The 19,671-nt window shown below is 36.1% G+C and overlaps 1 protein-coding gene across 1 annotated transcript; it reads right to left on the bottom strand.

Moving 5' to 3' along the window:
• Nucleotides 1–11,365: 11,365 nt before the first annotated feature.
• On the bottom strand, nucleotides 11,366–19,078 carry LOC108493261 (the record flags this gene model as incomplete). Its single annotated transcript, XM_017806470.1, has 3 exons — nucleotides 19,001–19,078; nucleotides 18,195–18,267; nucleotides 11,366–11,832 (listed from the first exon to the last, which is right to left on the bottom strand). Coding segments are annotated over exons 1-3 (618 nt in total), but the record flags the coding sequence as incomplete, so codon positions are not given.
• Between the last annotated feature and the right edge of the window lie 593 nt (nucleotides 19,079–19,671).

The raw sequence follows: 19,671 nt of genomic DNA, 5'->3' as shown, positions 1-19,671 counted from the left end.
AACCTAGAATGTGAGAACTGTGAGGATCTTCCAATGTGGTTTACTGTGAAAACAATTAGCTGATGGGAAATGTGATGCAAGGCAGCTATATTCACTATTAACATAATTTGAGAGTAGCAAATGTCTTAGAAATAGTTTGGGGAAAATTTCAAATATATTATGAGGGGACTAATGATTAGAAAGGGTTGAATCAATGGATGCCTGTGCTGTACTACAAAGGCGTTTAGGTAGCTCTTTCTCATCTTTGGTACCCAGGAATCAAAATGGCTAATGGAAAAAAAACAAAACCAGCAGAATCAAGAAACAAAAAAATGCACCAAAATCTTTATTCATGCCTTTTGGATTAGGTGGTAAGGAGATTCTTATTTTTGTGGGAAATGTTATTTCCTAGCATTTATGACTACTCAGTGCATCACGGATTTTTACTTTGTATGCCAGTATAGGTGAGAATTTAGTATCTTGACACGCTATTTTTTTCTCGGTGAAGCACAAATATGGTATAAAGGAATAACCCTCAACCAACTTTTCCTGAACTGAACCCTTTGACAATCCTGCTCAGATATAACTCAATAGCATGTATCATCCGCCCTTGGCTCAGTTTTAAACTTGGCTCAAGCCTTGTGCTTTAGGCTAGCCTTGTGGTCTGCAGGGTGCAATCAAGGATGAGAGTGGAGAGGAGATTGTAAGTCCAGAGATGTGTCCCGACTGTCACTTAACTTAATGCCTTTGTCCTTCAGGAACTACCACAGCTCTAAATCCATTTGCATTCTTGTCCCTTACTGGCTGTCACTTTCCTGACAATTCAACCATTTTATGAGTTTCTTTTTGAGGCAAGAAAGTCTTTTGTCTACAATGCACTTTACACCTGAAGCTCCTCACATAATATTTCAAATGTCAAGAATATTAGTTGCACTGAAGTGCTGGATCTTAAAAGTGTTTCAACTGATATCTTGACAAGTTGAAAGTTTATTAAGGCAAGTTTGTATAGGACAAACCTTAATTTAAACCATGTACTGCCTAATGCTTTCCTCCAGTGATGCCTTTAAAATGCCATCTTCTTGTTTATTGCCTCTCTCAAAAAATGGAGAGCTGTTAACCTGGATTAGTAGCTGAAATGCTGGACTAGCATAGCTGAGAAGAATTCTAATGAATAGTTTTAACAGTCTGCACAGGTGCCTGAGGTACATTTGTTTCACCACTTTGGAGGCGAATACACTTCAGTGCAGCCATTTGTTCAAGTTGAGATTATCTCTTTGCCCTATTGCTGGCAAAGGGAAATAGAGGGAGATCCCAGACTGAGAGTTTAGCCTTCATTTAGGCTGCTGGGCAGGATGGCTTGAAGGTAAAGTTTTGACTCTGGATCCAACTGAGACAGTGACTTAACGAGAAAATAGGCCCAAAGTATAGTATTAAGAGGAAATGTAGGGAGACACATAATCTAACCCCTGACTTACTAGCTTCTTGGAAAAGTGGGAGGAATGCATAGATGTAGAATATTACTCTAAACGTGCTTTGTAACAGTTCTTTGTGTACAAAATAGTGTAAATGAAAAGTTTGGCTAGTTTATTGCATCCATGTTACATTAGCAGTAATTACCTAAATAGAAGTTTATTTGTAGCAGAAAATGTAGGAGAGAAATTCAGCCAGATATTTCTATTTCAACCCATTACACCTTCAAATTGCTTCCAAATGAAGACAAAGCAATTGTACATTTTTAAAATTAACTTGAAAAACTGAATATTCCCACACTGAGAAAATTAAGATATTTGTTCCAAAACTTTTGAACAAGGGTTCTGGAAGGTGGGTCTGGCATCGATCAGCAGGTGGTTAGCAATTGTATTGTGCATCACTTATTTTTCCCCTTATTATTATCATTTACCATTATTACAGTATTTTTACTTTATTTTTGATTATTAAACTGTTGTTATATCAACTTACAAGTTCTACTTTGATTCTCCTCCCAATTCCACCGGGATGAACAGGGCAGGAGAGGGGTTGAGCGAGCAACTGTGTGGTGCTTAATTTCCACCTGGGCTTAAACCACAACATTCTATATTCATAATTCTATGGTTTAAGAGGTTTAAATAATTTATGCAAAATGGGAGTTATGCTAGTTAATTATGGAGGTACACAGTAAGATTAATTTTTGCAAGATATTGTATTGGTACAGCTCACATTAAATATTCCACCAAATTGTAGTGAAAAAGCGTACTTTGTAAATATTTTGGAAAACATATATTCATAAAACAATCTTTATTGAATGAATTATTTGTAAACAGAAAAAAATTACAAGTATTGCTCTACAGTTCCTGCTTCAAAAGACAGGTAAATTAAAGGACTCATCTGAACTTCTCAGAAGAGCAATACTTTTGCCAAAATGTGTGCCTGCTCCTTCAGTTACACTCCCTCTTTTAGCTGAGAATGCCTACTTTCACGTATTAGTTTATAAAACATTATGGTACCATTCAATATGAAAAACTTCGCATAACTACAAAATGTCATTATTACTCTAAGCTCATCTTTTGTCTTCAGTGCTATGACATCTCACAGGCTATATTTTTTTAACAAATCTACTTTTAGGGTTGTTGGGTATAGTGTTAAAACTTTCAATTTAGAAACTGTTCTGGTAGACAGAGAGGAAGCAACTATGACCACACACTTCTGTGTTAACCAGAATGACCTAAACCACATAGTTTTTAATACTATGAAGTAACCAAGTATTTTCTTGGCACAATAAGAAACATTCAACTGAACAAGTGTTTGCTTGTCAAAGGAATGAGGAACACTCATTTTCATCTACACAAAGGTTATGATGTGAAAATATATTCCTTTTCACATATTTAATAGAAATATGTTAATAATCTGTGTTCCCAAGGAAGAAAAATGAAATAGAAGCAATGACCTGGGATAATATAGCAAAGAGGCACATCACAGGAGGCCAGATATCCTCCTGGCTATTACAGTATTAATCTGGAAGGGAACCTGATATCAAAAGTGAAATGAAATCAGACTATGCAAACTGTGTAGCTGACACACAAGTCAGTGTAGGCCTTTGTCAATTTATATAATGCTAAACCTTCTTCATTTGGTCCTGGAACAGGTATCTTGCAATGGCAATTCACATATTACCCACTTTTCCAAACCAACAAATTAATGTCAATCATATCCATTTTGTGCACAGTGTTGAACAAGTGCAAGTAACTGGTCCACTATTCCATCCTGAATTTAAACTACAGCAGTTCTGAGAGAAAAATGCAGGAAAGTGAACTGCACTAATTGCTAGTCTGTGGACGTGGTCACTTGTTACTAATTTCTTTTTTCTTTCATTTTTTTTCCAAACAATTCATCTACAGGACAGATGAAAGGTGCCTCTTGCCTTTCATACCCAGGCCTGCCTGCCTTTCTTCTGTATATTCCTGCAACTGTAGGAAATAGTATCTGGAACATTAACGTGAAAGGAAACAGCCAGGAGTGACTGTGTGTGGGAATGACAGACCAAAGGCGGATGAAGAGCTGTAGCATTTTTGTGTACTGATGACTCTGTTCATGTTCTTAGAACACCCAGAGCAGCAGACAGGACAATGCCTAATTCTTGATGACTCACTCATGTGGGATGGTAGACTAAAATCTCTGTAAACTTCAAGTGGTGTAAACCACATCCAAATTCGCCATGTTATTAACATCTGAAAGGATCTGTAACCAGGACTGAATAGCTCGTGTCCTCTGTCACCCAGTCCATCACATGAAATCATGGTCAAATCTCCTGGAGAAATGTCTTTTGGCTGGAGGACAGGTATCATCTGAATACACATTCTGTAGTTCTCATGAGTATGCAGGTATGATAGTAAGCCTGTGAGTGAAATTGGTTTGGTTTTACAATTAACTCTCCATCTCTCCCTGTAGCTTTGCTACAGTGTAACAACTTATTTCCTATATAACAATAAACAAGCAAAGAATAGACTGTTTTTTCAGGTAACCAGGCATGGAAGTGAGGAAAATGACTGTAAATTCCAATGTGTGGAGAGAAAAAAATAAACCTGCTTTCCAACTTCATTACTGTAGTCTAACAATAAACTTTTAAACAAAAAGTGAATGGCTGAGCCACTACCTTCATGAGTGTTTGGGGACTGAATTTTCTTTCTCATTTCAATGGGTGGAGGAAGCGACTCCTCAGAGGGGGTAAGCCAATTTCTTCTGTAGCTGAATAAAGCTAGGATTTAAGATTCAACATTTCCCAGTGAGCTGGCACTAGGAAGCTAATATGTACAGGACTGATTTAAGAATCTCCCTGCTCCTTGTACTGCTCTGAATGTCATGTGAAAGTGTTTAAGGCTCTATGCAGTATAAGAAGGCTTATCAGTCTTCTTGTCTCCCTTTTTTCTACATCTGCCTTAAAATAGGGTACTGAACTTGCGAGATCTTTGATCTGGCCTTGAGTACTCTTGAGCAGCGCATTCATAGCACTTCTGGGTGTGAATCTTCCAGAGGCATATTTGTCTGGGCAGTGGCCAAGCCATTTAATCCAAATTTGTGCATTGCAGCTGTCTTCAACTTTAAACACATCACACTGATTTCAGACGATAGGTCATCTGTAACTATTTGGTAAGAATCCTCTGAAACAGCTTCTGCGTGTTGGGGATTCAAAAGGAATGAATTATGACCCACTAGAGATATCAGTCCTGCTAAAATGAATCAACACATTAATAAATGGCAAGAACCTGAGAAAACAGTCTCCTGAAAAAAACCCATGAAGAATAAAACATTAGAGATTTTTCTCCTTGAATAATGAAAGGAAAACCTATATAGGCTTAATTATTTTCATTCTCTGTCTTTATCTGTTGCTAGAGAAATTTAATTAAATCAGAATAAGACTTCCTCCTGATATGACAACTACATAACAGCTTACAATTTTATTTTTAATGGCTTGAATATAGACGACATAACAGAGGCAAAGCTTGTTCAGCTGTACCTAGCAATGTCCTAATGATGCCTGCTAATGCTAGAGTAGCTAGAATCCCTTGCCTTGTAGAAAAGGCATGTATTTTTCCTGTTAAAGAAATCATTTTGCATGCTATGGGAAAATATAGTTTAAGGAGAATTTATAAAATTTGGATTCAATCACTCAAAATTTACAACAAAAGAGAGAGACGAATTTGGGTGTTCTGCAATCCCTTTTTTCATGTTACCAATAAAAAAATGTCCCAATAAAAAAAACTTATAGATAATCAAACACATAATGAAAATCAAAAAAGCACCACTGAAATGATGCATTATAAATAATTTATTGGACTGTAATTGAGCAGATTTCAAGTATGGATTATAATGTAACAGTTTATAATCCTTTTGGTAGCTACAGTCTTCATTACAAATCTGCAGAATATCTCAGGTCAAGACTGTGAGAGTTTCTTTACTTGTACATTTTTGTTCTAATTAATTTTAGTACTCCTGTGAATTCCAAGCTACTATGACTAATGTTTTCTAAACATTCTTATAATTAGCTAGAAATAAGGGGAAGATGTTAGGATCCAAGCCATCACCTTGTCAAATATTTTCAGAACTATCTAAGAGTCTTTAACACTTTAATGCCAAGGGAAATTTAAGCTGTGTCTGCTGTGGTGTTTTCAGATCACCTTCCAGTGTTTAAGTAGGTACTGCATAGGATGTTGACATCAAAATTTATCTGATATGGAGAACTTTTAGTGGTTAAAGTGGGCAATATGAAGAAGGGAGTTCTAGCTTAATTTTATTACCGAGTCTGCTGGTGGAGGTAATTTTCCCCCAAAATGTTAAAAGACATGCTTTTTTTGCTTGTTCTGTGCTTGAAGTTCCAGTTCTGCCATAGTTTTATTATAATGCCTTTGTTTTCTTATTTTATGTAAATAGAAACAATTATAGATATTACTGTATAGGTGGTTTAGATGTTAATGTATAGGTTTTCAGCAATTTTTACAACAAACTCAGATGTTTCAGTTCTGTGGGCAAACCTGTCTCTCTGGAGTCAGAAGGCTGAAGAGGTTTGCTAAGTTTTGTAAAGTATCCCAATATTCCTCAAGAACATTTATTCCCTAAAAGCAAATTTTTGTTAAAAGCTTTGACTGACATAAAAACTGAGTAGATGTAGCTCTTATGAAGGTATTCCTTGGATAGTTTTGCCTTACATAAAACTCAGATGCAGTTTTGTTTTTTTAACTTGGTGCCTAAGTAGCATGACTGCTGTTTCACACACTATGACAGTATATTAAATACCATGTTGAGTTATTCTTAGCAACTTAAGTAGTCGTGCCCAGAATAACTGACAAGAGAATTGTTATACTTACAGACCAACACTCCTCATTAGCTGCATGCCCCCTTGTCTCCACTTCATCTTGAATTACTGAAATTGCACTAAGTAGGCTTAATGCTCATTTGACAAGAAAATAGAATTATGGCTGCTCCTTGCGTGTAGGCTTCATATTCAACACAACTCTGTGTCTCTGAATCATTGATACTCACTAGACCATAAGCAATATTATGAAACTAGCTTTCTGCAAATGATGAAATGCCTTTGAAGGTTAAAAGCTTTTCTTTGAAGTTGAGTAAAGAGATTTGTATGTTAATTTATGCTTTTCTGAGTGCTAATGTTAAAGCATGTTTGTTCATTAAAAAATGTGTTTTTAACTGAGATACTGAAAAATGTACAACCATGACTGTACAATATGCAAGTTTCTACAGAGAGCTTCTGCAAGGTCTAAGTACTGACTGGAGTCTTATTGAAGCACTTTCAAATGAGTTTTGAAGCAGGACATGATAAGATTTGTGTGGGGCTCTCTACAGTGAGACAATTCAGGGCGACTTATTTCAGTACCTCCTCTGTAGAACTCCAGGTTACAGCGAAAGATCTAGCTTTATAAATGTAAGGACAGGCAGTTCTCAGATCCCTTTTGAAATTACAGGAAGACAACCACTGATGCCAGTTGTGATTCTGCTTATGTACATTCACATCTTGTCTTCTGAGACAAATTCATTTCCATCTTTCATGCCCCCGCCCCATTCCCCACCCGATTAACATATCACTGGGTTGCATGTCTTGTCAGCCTGCATCAGTCACACTGCGCTATATGGGCAGTCCAATGCTGCTGATATGACCTGACATAACTTACCAAGTGATTTCTCAGCAGAAAAGGTAAAGATTTTTTTTTTTGAAGTGTAACTGTTTTTATTAATGGATTTCTCTGTCCAATAATTTTAAGAAAGCATTATGAAACAAATCCACAGGAACAATTTTGTAAAGTATTAACGAAGAAAACACACTTGTGTTTTCAAACCATCAACTAGTATTTTGACCATTTTTCTGCTTACAAAAGACTTACATTTTCAGATCAAGTGTATAAATATTGGGAATACATTGACTTTTTTATTAACAAGAAAATGCATGTAAAAATATATGGACATGTGTCTTACTGAATATGGATTATGCACATATATTTCTGTAAAGAATTTTAAAACCCCTTCCAGTGTATTATTTCAGATTTTTACCTATTAGATTTTTTGTGGAGTGGTGTTTTTTCAATAACTTTGCAGAGAAATTATGTGCCATAGTTAAGTTTTCCTAAATTTGTATCTGACAAGGTTTTAAATCCAGCCAATTTTACTGACATTCTAAAGTACACTCATAGAACTGAAGATTACTCAAGAAAAGCAAATTTACCACACTAAATTCTAGGTGTTCTACCATTTCAATAACTTAGGATTTTAAGTTTCTATATGAAAGATGTGAGTATTCTTATTTGCAATAACTAGATATTAGATCCTTATCCTACAAGGCAAACAGAGACAGTATATATAGTATACGGGACACTGAGACTTTCCTGACATAAAGTTATATGATATGCTGTAGTAGAGCTCAGGTCTGAGTTTGAGGCTTGATGTCTCTATTGATGATATGCTCTTCTTTCCCCACTGTTTTTCCATAGCAGACAATATTCAACTATTATTGTTCTGGTTTGTTTTGTTTTTTTTTTCCTGGCTCTGCATACTTTTATTTGCATCAGAAAGGGGAAATATGGGATAAATTACTGATTCAATGTGTAAGCAGAAAATTAGGAAACATAGGCAAACACCTAAAAGGAAATTTGGGCAGGATAGAACGATTTAATTAGCAATATATGCTACGACAAGTAAGAAGATTTACTGCCAGCTGTATTGTATAAAACACTGAGAGATTAGTGTTATGTACCGAAACACTATAGCATATGTAGAAATCATTCAAAGAAATTAATCCTCAGTCTTCTCCTTGAGCTTCAGTATTTATTGCTTCTAAGTCTACTCTTTCTGCAACATAAGCTACAATAAAAGAAAATGTTACTGCTTTTATAAAAACTGTCAGGCACTTCTCAATGATTAAGCATACTTGGAACTTCTTATTCAAAAGTAATGCTAAGAGGGAACCAAAAATAAAATAATACAAAGATAGAAGTAGGGAAGAATTTAAATAAATCAGCTAACCCCAAAGTGTCAAGTTCTGTTCCTTTTTTGTGCTTAGCTGGCAGGTAGAATAAACTAATATATGAACTATCAGGTTTGGTACTGTTTCTTTATTATTGCTCCAACCTGCCGGGGGACACAAGTGTCCTGGGATGCATTAACAGGATACATCCTAGGAACAGTGGAAATGGGATTGTTTCACCCCATTGTCTCTGTACCACTTTTTTTTTTGTAGTGGTCAGCTTTAATTTTCCTATCTACTACTCCCATTCACAGAATCATTCCAAATCCTTCTTGATGTGGTTTTAGCAACTCTTTGCTTACAGTACCTACTCTGCTTTTCAAGTCCTTTCAGATCCCAGCACTATGAATCCTAAATAAATTTATAGAAAGGGACTTTCTTTTTGTCAAGACATTAAAGGCACAGTAGTTGATTATGATGTAGATTTACATAGTATTTATGAACCCTTTCAGATTGAGCAGGAGACTTGTAGATAAAGGGATACCAAATTAACAATAAAGTAACTTTTAATTAGGTAAAGTAAGTTTATCATGAGAATGGGAAGTAACACTGGTAAAACAACAAGCCAGTTAAAAGAAAGGCATGATAATCTAAATAATGCAGCAATGTATTTGGTACAAATTAAATAATAAAGGTCCAGGGAAATTAAGCAAGAGGTCCCAACGTTGTGTAATTGAGATCACTTCAAAGTCTTTGATTTAGTCTTTCACATACCAAGGGAAAAGGAACTTTTTTTTCAGATTCCTTCTCTCAGGATATCAAGTTATCAAATGTATTTTCAGAGATGAGAAATACTAGTAGTATTGACTCAGGGGGTCAGGTTCAATTCTGAAATTTGAATGAAGGTGACTGGTAGGAAGATTTGCAAATGATTTTACATGCAGGCAATTTTTGCCACATTAACTCTGCTGCTGGTAATTTCATATATGTACTAGGAATGTGTATTTATAAACATAGGTGCATCAACTATTCTGGTTATAAGCAGTTTGGGGAAGGCTGAACTTTGAACTGTTAGCAATATGCTTAACATTGAATAGGATACAATAACAAAACCATGATCGTATTTCCCCAACCTGTTTCATTCAGCCCAATGAAAAGATATTCACAACACTCAGACTGGGATGCTGAAGTGTTTTGCCTTTTTTTTAATAGTTTTTTTAATAGTTGAAGGACTACAGAGAAGCACTATGATTAGAAGGCACAGTGATACAGAGTAATTAAATACTGTAAAACAATCAGGAATTTAGGATGAATGACAGAAGGACGCAAACTTAACATTTTTCTTTGGTTTCCCTCTGAAAACAATATTCCTGTAAAAGCATGTATATTGATGGTTATATAAATTCTTGGATTAAATATACTTTGTGTACTGTATCTCTGTAATCTAAGGCAAACTTTTGTCATTCTTCGGTGTTTGAAAATCAAAAGGTAATCTTTTATTTGCCTAGTGGTATAATGTCTCGGATTACCTTTACTCTGAGATTTAGTTAGCTTAAATTTCTTCACAATGACTAAGTACATCTTTTCTATTTCTTAAAAAAGTTTCTTTTATTTACCATGGGGAAATACCTCAAATGCAATGATTCAGATCATTAGTGACTTCAGAGAAATTGCACTATGCAATTTGTGTAGAAGAATACATTCAAAACAGATGGTAGAGAGAGGTAGAAGTTCCCAATGGTAGAGAGAGGTAGAAGTTCCCAATGTAATTTACCTTGTTTTCCTGGAAAGCTTGTTGACTGCTAATTGACTTCAAAAGTTCAGTCCTGCATAGTACTCACGTTGTACTGATGCCACACAGGCTCTGTGTCGTACTGAAGTGTTGGTGTCTCAGAAGGGAAATCTCTTACAGAATAACCACAGCACTTTCAGCACAACTTAACCATGATTCACTTTGTAAACATAAACAGGATTAAATATGGAGGTTTTTTCCCTTAAAAAAACCTGCAAAAATTCATGGAGTATTCATAGATTTGAATAATTGTAATAATTGCCTTGCTGCATACATTGTGATATTATCTTAATAAAACACCAGCTATTTTCACCCACATCTGGAAATTAACACTGTCAAACTAATCTTCAGTAAGATTTTAACCTTTTCTTTATGTTAAATTATTATTTTCACTAGATGGCACTTTGTCTCTCTTCATCACATTGCTAACATTAGAACTCCTTAGTTCAGAAAAATGGCCCTTAGTACTTGTATTTACAGACATTTAATGATGTAGTAAAATCTGACAAATAAAGCTTTTTCAAATGAAGATGTACACAGTGGGAAAGCTTTGTAATGCAGCCCACATACCCCTGTAAAGAAATGGAGGACTCCTTAAAAAGGATTACATATAAAAAATATTTGTGGATAAGCTTTTTTTCTTTTCTCATCTGAAAGATTGAGGAAAGTGAGTATATTGTCACTAAGGGTATTTGGAGACAGATAGTATTTCTAACAAGGGTGTAAGCCAAATACTAGAGTGCAGCTAACCCTGTTTAACACTGTCACAGGTTAACCCTAGTAACTAAGCACCATACAGCTGCTCACTCACTCCCACACAACAGGATGGTGGCGAGCAGCAGAAAGCTTAAAAAGAAAACTTGTGGGTTGAGATAAGAAGAGTCTGATAATTTTAAAATAATAATAATAACAACTATGACAACAACAACAATTTGTAATGAAAAGTAAAATAACAAAGGGAGAGAAAGTTAAAACTCATGAAAAACAAGTCTTGCTAATGAAAGACAACTGCTCACCATCAACTAAATGAACATAGAATCACAGAATCATAGAATCAGCCGAGTTGGAAGGGACTTCTGAGATCATCAATTCCAACTCTTGATCCACTACCACTGTGGTTACTAGGCCATGGCACTAAGTGCCACATCCAGTCTCATCTTAAAAACCTCCAGGGACGGAGGATCCACCACTTCCCTGGGCAGCCCATTCCAGTGCCTGATTACCCTTTCTGTAAAGAATTTCTTCCTGATATCTAACCTAAATCTCCCCTGGCACATCTTGAGACCATGCCCTCTTGTCTTACTGACAGTTGCCTGGAAGAAGAGACCAACCCCCACCTTGCTACACCCTCCTTTCAGGGAGTTGTAGAGAGTGATGAGATCTCCCCTGAGCCTCCTCTTCTCCAGGCTAAACAACCCCAGCTCCCTCAGCCTCTTCTCATAGGACTTGTGCTCGAGTCCCTTCACCAGCCTCATTGCTCTTCTCTGGACCTGCTCCAGCACCTCAATATCCTTCTTGAACTGAGCAGCCCAGAACTGGACGAAGTACCGAGGTGTGGCCTCACCAGTGCTGAGTATAGGGGAGGAATCACTTCCCTGGTCCTGTTGGCCACACTGTTCCTGATATAGGCCATGCTCAGCCTATCCTTGAGCGGCAGCCCCCAAGCCACTTTACTCCTAGTTTATATGCTGAACGTGATGTCATATGGTACAAAATGTCTCTTTGGTTGTATCCCCTCCTGACTTCTTGTGTAATTCCATACTCCTTGCTGACCTGACAGCATGAGAAGCTAAAAACTCCTTGACTTAGTGTAAATACCACTTAGTAACAACAAAAACATCAGTGTATTCTCATAATTATCCTCATCCTAAATCCAAAACACAGTACTAGAAGGAACCAGCTAGAAGGAACAAAATTAACTCTATCCCTTCCAAAACCGGGACAATATCCACCCCTTACTTTATATCACGTACATCACGCCCCAGTCCCATACTTTTCAATAAATTCCAATTAGTCACTACCACCCTTCCTGTCTTTTGATATATACTCACATATATCACTCCACAGTCTACAGGCCATCCACTAAAATGTCTGTTGAGCTAGTCATGACTTTGGGCTGTATCTTGATCCTTCTGAACAAGAGAGGTAGTGTGTAGTGCTTCATGCTGAAGCCAGTTCTGATTCCATTAAAATTCATTCTTCTTTAATTAGTGTGATTCTTACTGTAATATTGTTCACATGGCATGTAACAACCATAGTAGTGATGACGTACAGTATTATGTAGCAATTAACACCATACAATTCAAATTATTGGCTATTCTCACCTAATTCAAACCTCCTTGAGTTACACATTGGACTTCTTCATCTTTCCCACATTATCCATCAAGTGTTTCCAGTGAGCAAAAGCAATCCTATGGATAAGGTTTACCTTTGTCTGGGGTAGGAATAACCCAGGCTGCCTTCCCCAGCATATTTTTATGTGCACCACAGAGACCTTATCCCCCTCTACATTACGTAAGAGTTTTATTAGGCAAGGTCAGCTTGACTGTCAGATGTCCTAGTATTAGCTAACCAAGCAGCTTCTTTTAAATGTGTATCCCAACGTTTGAATATCCCAACAATCATTGATCTCAGTGTTGTCTTTAACAGTCCAATGTGTTGTTCAGTTTTCCTGAAGGTTGGTGCATGGTAAGGGATATGATAAATCCACTCAATGCCATCCTTTTTGTCCCAGGTGTTATGGGTGCTGAAGGAGAAAATGAGGCTGCACACACAGAGTTCGATTTTTGGACTTGTCCACTGACAAGTGTTTTCGGTGTTCTCCTTTTATTCATATTCTCTCATGAACAGCACCCAGTGTTTTTCTTTTAGTCAACTGGAATTCTCAGGATCATCCCAAACCAGTGCCCTGATCCCACACATTCACACTCGCGTCATGCGGTGGCTGCTTATCCTGCAGGCTGTTTAAAGTGGTTTTCCACTTTGAGAAATAACATTCTCTCTCTTAAAGTGCTTAGCCAAGGTCTATCCTCCCTTTTGATTTGGATTAACTCAATGCAGGTGCAGAGTAACTCAGCTTGTTCCCACAAGGTGTCTTTGAGGTTATTTCAGAAATGAGTCCCACTGTCTGACTCTATTCTTTCTGGGATGCCATGGCACCGTAAGACCTGTTTTTCAAGGCCCAGGATAGTGTTCTAGGCAGAAGCATGGGGCACAGGATGTTTCCTACCATCTGGTGGTTGCTTCCAGTGTTGTTAACATATGGCACTTGCCTTGGCAGTTTTGTGGGAGTGTAATATAATCAGTCAGACCTCCCCATCTTTATATTTCAGCCATTTTCCATACCAGAAAGGCTTTAACTGCTTGGCTTATTTGATTGCAGCACATTTCACATTCATAGATAACGTGTCGTGGTGTCCATGTCAAGTCCACCTCTAGATCCTGAGCCCACCTATATATTGCATATCTTCCTTGATAGCCTGAGGTGCCATGGGCCCACCGAGCTATAATTAATTCACCCTTATATTGTCAGTCCAGATTCACCTGAGCCAGTTCAATCTTAGCAGCTTGAACCACTCTGTGATTGTTTCCATGGTTCTTCAGTGGCCCAGCTCCTGGGTATGTGAACAGCTAAGTGACATACTTTTACAATCAGGTTTTCCTCCGGGGCAGCTTATCCTGCCACAATGCTTCCTCTTGCCTCTGCACTGCCAGTTCCTCTGCTGACATTGCTGTAGTCTCCCCACAGGGCACTTACCACCATTCATGAGTCAGTACAGAGCCAGAGCACCAGTTACTGTTCTCAGTCAGGAATACAAAAAACCAGTTGGAGAGCCTCCACTTCTGCAAAATGAATTTAATGTTTGTCAGGAAAACAAAAGCAATTAAATCCATCAAAAATAAAAATAAATTTAAAAATATTCAGTCAGAGCTCTTCTTATTCTTGCTTATCTTCCAAGTATTGGCAGCTACATGATTATTTGATCCTTCATCATTTTACTTTTAGTTATGATGCTGTAAACAACTTTCACAGAGCTTGGATGAACACTGTTATCAGCAGGGAGAACTTTGCTAGCATTTGCAATAAAATGAAGTTACAACATTAATGTGGGGCAAAAAAAATCATTCATGGTTATAAACCATCCATTCCTCCACTTGAGGGCATTTTCCAAGATACTGAAGAATTTCTTACTATATATGGTATATATTGCTTTCTCAAGAAGAGAAATTCCTTGGATTCTTGGAGATTGGCATGAAAATACAAACATTTCATCCTATTTTACTTATTCATATGGCATGACAGGCAAAAATGAGTCTGCAGAGCATTGCAAGCTATCACAGGTAAATATTTTAGCCCATTCTATCCAGTTGTATTCCTTTTCATAACAGTGATTTAAAAAATCTGTGTTCCTTAAGAGCTTCTCTAAGAACAACAGGAAAGATCTGGAATTAGTATCTCTATTTGCCTTTTAAAAAATATTCTTCCTCCACTATCCAAAAAAATAATCAGCATAACATAACCACCAGAAAATATTTGTGTTCATGTGAAATAAAATGTTATTTTATAATAATCAGTACTCAGAAATAACTAACATAATATAAAACAAATCAATGTCTCCTCATTATTTTAGTCACATGGATTTCCTACTAGCTTCCATATAAAGAAGAGTAAGTATATTTCAAAATATTATGCTGTTGTCTAACTGTTGTATGTTGGAATCTGTCAAGTAAATGAGTAAACTGTTTACCTTCCTGTTTTTTAGTCATTACTGGCTGTATACATTTACATATTATTACATAAAATTACTACAGTCATCCAATTTTTTTCTTAATGCAGTGCTGCCAAGTTTTATATTCTAGGGCTGAAATTTTTTATGAAAAATATATACTTGTTTAGGAAAACCAGGAGTTTTTCCAGTATTAAATTTTAAAATATAATTCTTACCACATTGACATTTCAACTGGCAGATGAAACTTAGCTTGGAATCACCTCTGTGTCAGGGATGTGTCTTTTGCTATTTCATGACCATTTACTCCAGTGTTTTTATTTTGAAAACCAGCCTTCAGCAACTGCTTCTTAGTATTTAGGAGCTGAAATCTGTACAAATTCCATTCTCATTGAGCCTATGCATCCTTTCATAGATGATTGCCCTGCAAATATAATTCCATAATAAACTTCCCTTAGGAGATACTATTGACTATAAGACTGGGCACCAGTGTAGCATTCAGTTCAATTCCTGAGTGTTTGACTGGGAAGAGCAGGAACTTGAAGACTGCAAATCTAGTGACTTATCCTGAAAATGTCACATGATGATATCTGATGTCAATACATGGGGGTTTTTAACTGTTTTATGCGTTTCAAGCGTAAAGAACTTCACATCATATTGTAGTCCTTACAACAGAGTTCTGTGGAAAAAGTAATAGAAAACCATGTAATCAAGACTTCGTTATAATATGTGGGACCAGTGAATGCGATGAACACTCATTTTGGCAACTTTTAAATCATCAACATTGCAACCTTAGTCTCTTTAATGTAAGGCAAGTGTTTATATGCATAATTTAGTATCAAATGAATGAAGACTACATATGACTCTTCAGTGGTACCAGGTTGATATCCACCAACAAGCCAATTAACATTCATGACATTTTGAAGTGAAGGAACAGCAGATGAGTCTTTCTTAAAGGCTTTAGAGACCTGTTAAAAGTAAGATTTAAAGTTAGCCTGAAGAGATGGCTATTGTGCATTTGTTTTCAACAGAAAGTTTTTAAAATTTATGCATGAAATTGATTTTTCAAAGCAGTGTGTACAATCTTTGACAGATTTGTGACAGAGAATGAACATTGCAGTGGAGACTATAATCTCCTTTGGGCAAAAACTAGGTTGAACACTTCTAAGGATGAGACTGTGAAAGAATGTAACCTGGAAAACAACAAAGGAATAGTTGCTTCATGAGTTTGGGTAGTTATGTAGGTTTTTTTAAACTTATATTTTTTAAACAATATAGCATATTACAGAGCACCGTTCTACCGTGTAGCTGAGTGATGGAGGACAAAACCCCTCTCTTTTCCTTATTTTAAATTAAATAACAGGTAATTTAATGAAGTGTCTGCCAGTTTTAGTCTTAAGGGAAACTGAATATTTGTTCTCTCTTCACCTTCTCCATATCATTTATATCTGTCTTCATGTCTTTTCCAATGTCAAGAAACTTAATATATGTGGTTTTCCCTAATTCAGTATAATTTTCTCCTTTGTCTGTCTTGTTGCTTTTTTTCTGTATTATTCATAATTCAAATTAGTCCTTTTAAAAATAACTTTAGGAGTTAATAAACTTTCACAGGGTTTATAATTAGCAGGATACAAGAGATTTATTGAGCAACATTTTTTTTCTGTCAACTTCTTTCCTAGTAAGTTTCAACATACAATTTTCTCTTTTGACTACAAATACATATTGACATTTTCAGAGAACTATCCATGAATTCAAAATCCTTTTCCTGAGTATCAATACAATATTCAGAGCTGTAAATGTATATATTCTATTTCAGATATTTTCTCCACATGTAGTCAATTCACACCGGATTTTATCCGTTCTTTTATCACTAATTCATTTAATGCTTTGAGATCTTCCTGTTACTCTTCATAGTTAACTGTTTCTGACTGGTTTAAATTTGAAGAGCAGAGGTCCCAGTATATATTTCTATGGGCAATCTAATGGCTTTATTTGTTTCTGTCCTTTGTTTGTTTTTCATCAGATATTAATTAATGAGGAATATCATTTGTCTTCTGCCTTGGCAGCATAACCTGTTTGTTCTTAAATTTGAAAAACATAACTCATTGGAAATCATATATAGTGTACCAACTTCTTTTCGCAAATATTTTGGCAAGTTATGAGACACAGGGTCACCTAGTTGGGTTGCTAGCAAGATTAAAATTGTGCATTAAAGCTTCTGCTGTCATCTACCAGAATCAGAAACACAGAGTATCCAAGAGCTTTTTGGCAAACTTCTGCAAAATGTGGCTTCCTTATAAGTTACTAATAAACAATCATTATTTAACTGAAATCTAGAAATAAGCAAAACAAGATGGACCTTGGTAAAAAATCACTTCCAAATCGTGGACCAGTACAGTTTCTTATATTCCTGATGACAGCCATGCACACATAGACAAGATCTTCAGGCAAGAAAGAAAACGGGAGAGTCACAATCTGGGCATATCTGTATCTGTATCCTATTGATTAAGGCTTTTATATAAGAGTAGAAAATTCATCTAAAATAAAAAGGTCCTCAGACTGAATCAAACAGCTTGAGGAACCCTGTATGTCTATTTGATAGCAAGGAGGTATGTGTTTCCTTCAGGAAGGGTGGGCTTTGGTTATGTAACACCACCAAGAGAGCTAACAACTGAAAACTGGACCAAAAGTAGGTGATCAAAACTGAAGTACTATGCCCATACAGTGAGATTTCTGTCTTAGATCTGACTGAGCTAGGTCTGACACTGGAAACAGTATATAATCCTGCACGTGCTAATTAACCTCACAGTAGTACCGTGGCCTGCGACCTCAGCTACAGCACTAGACTAATACAGGTTCATTGCTTTGGGATCCTCAGTATCTTCATTTGGACCCATCTGATATTAAGCAAATATACCATCTCAGTACATATCCCTTCAGGGGTCCTAGAATATGCTTTATTAATATGCCCTGGGCATCCTCTCAACTCCTTTTGTGACCCACAATGCATGAAGACACTTTTCGGCAGTATGTCTGTAAAATGATTTGTGTGAAACAAATTGCTTGAGATGTGAAACTTTATCAGTTATTTAGATTTAGTCATAGTCATGTAACAAATACTTCATGGATGTTGCTGTATTTTTCAAATTTTCTGCTAGCTGTGCTGCTTCTGTTGTTCAATGATGTATTTGCCTTAGTATGACAACTCACATGGTAAATGGTTTCCTGGGAAGGAGCCTATTTAATGTATTTGACCTCAAACACGCTAATAAAGCCACATTAATAATATGGTTGTCTTTAAAACTAGTATAGGAGAAATAAGCCTTTTTAAAGGAGAGAAAAATACTACTCAATCAAATAGTAATAAACAAATGAGATAACGAACAGTAAAATAATGTTACATGATTTTGAGAAGAGGAATTATATTTAGACTAATTTTAAGGAAATAAATTGTTCAGTTATATTTCAATGTTTGAGACTAATTTTCAGCCATTCTATCTTTCAGTATTATTCTTCTTTTTGTTTTACATTTCTTTTTAAGGCAGCGTATTATACTAGCAAAGATGATCTTACATGTGAGACTACAGAAAAGAGGTCAATTCCTACTTTTGTTCTCAGTTATACAAATTCAACATCAGTTGATAGAACTCAACAGAGTTATTTCTGGCACACTCTGATATATGAAAAATGTCAATATGGTCTTTGGAATTCTGAATGCGTATATATACTTATTTTCCAATTCTAGTGGAACATTCAGTGTTCTGTATAGATGAATTGTAGTATATATGTAAAGTATATATAATTCTATGAATAGAACTCAAAAAGCTATGAACAAGAGACCTCAAATCAGAATACAAAATATGATGCTACCTACAGACAAACATGCAGACCAAATACTACCAGTGGTTCCTGCTTATGTCCTGTAAAATGGTACTTCAGCAAGAGACAAAACTCAGTGCTTCATGGAGGCTTGCTAATACCTTTCATTTATAAGGATGTTAGTGGTAAGTCCCACAGGAGCTTAAGTCATAACAACATGCCTCTGTTTTCTCTCACTAAACCTGAGGAAATTTGTTCACGAGAACTTTGCAGTGCTAGAGCTTCCAGAGGCCGTTGTTCATATTCTTCACACATGCTTATCCCTTAGGATAACCTGAGGAAGCATGATTACCTCCAGTCTTCCCTCAGCATCAGAGATGTTACCTGTAGGAGACATCTATGATCAGCTGTTTTCAGAATTTCCACTAGAAGAATCCAATAAACTCTTGGAAATAACTTTTCTAGTCTCAGTTAGTAGAGGTCAAAAGCAGACTCTGTAGTTAAGATCCACCTTATGACCCTTAATGACAATAGGTGTATGAATCAGGAAAATGGACTTCCACAGCTGCAAGCCATGGGAGAGGTCCAAATAAAATGCCCATGTATTATAAACTTACCTATCCAGGATGCAGCACAGAGAAATTTGGGATAGGAAAAATATGAATAAAAACAGTTATTAAAAATAAATAAATAAAATAAAATAAATTTATATAAAAAAATCAATTGCCTAATATGGTCAGGATGATTATTAATTAGAATAATTACTCCTAAATGATAAATTTAGGAATAAAGGTGTTCAGCAATACTTCAAGTGCAGAACCAGTAGTGTAAGATGTACTTTTTGGCATACATCATTCCAGTATTATTTTGTATTTATAAGGAAGATACGTGTAAAATTAACTATACGA

The sequence above is a fragment of the Lepidothrix coronata genome, unplaced genomic scaffold (assembly GCF_001604755.1).
Source record: "Lepidothrix coronata isolate B3197 unplaced genomic scaffold, Lepidothrix_coronata-1.0 Scaffold1, whole genome shotgun sequence".
Classification (NCBI taxonomy): Eukaryota; Metazoa; Chordata; class Aves; order Passeriformes; family Pipridae; genus Lepidothrix; species Lepidothrix coronata.
The sequence above is the reverse complement of the archived record's forward strand: the minus strand, read 5'-3'. Positions and strand labels throughout refer to the sequence as shown.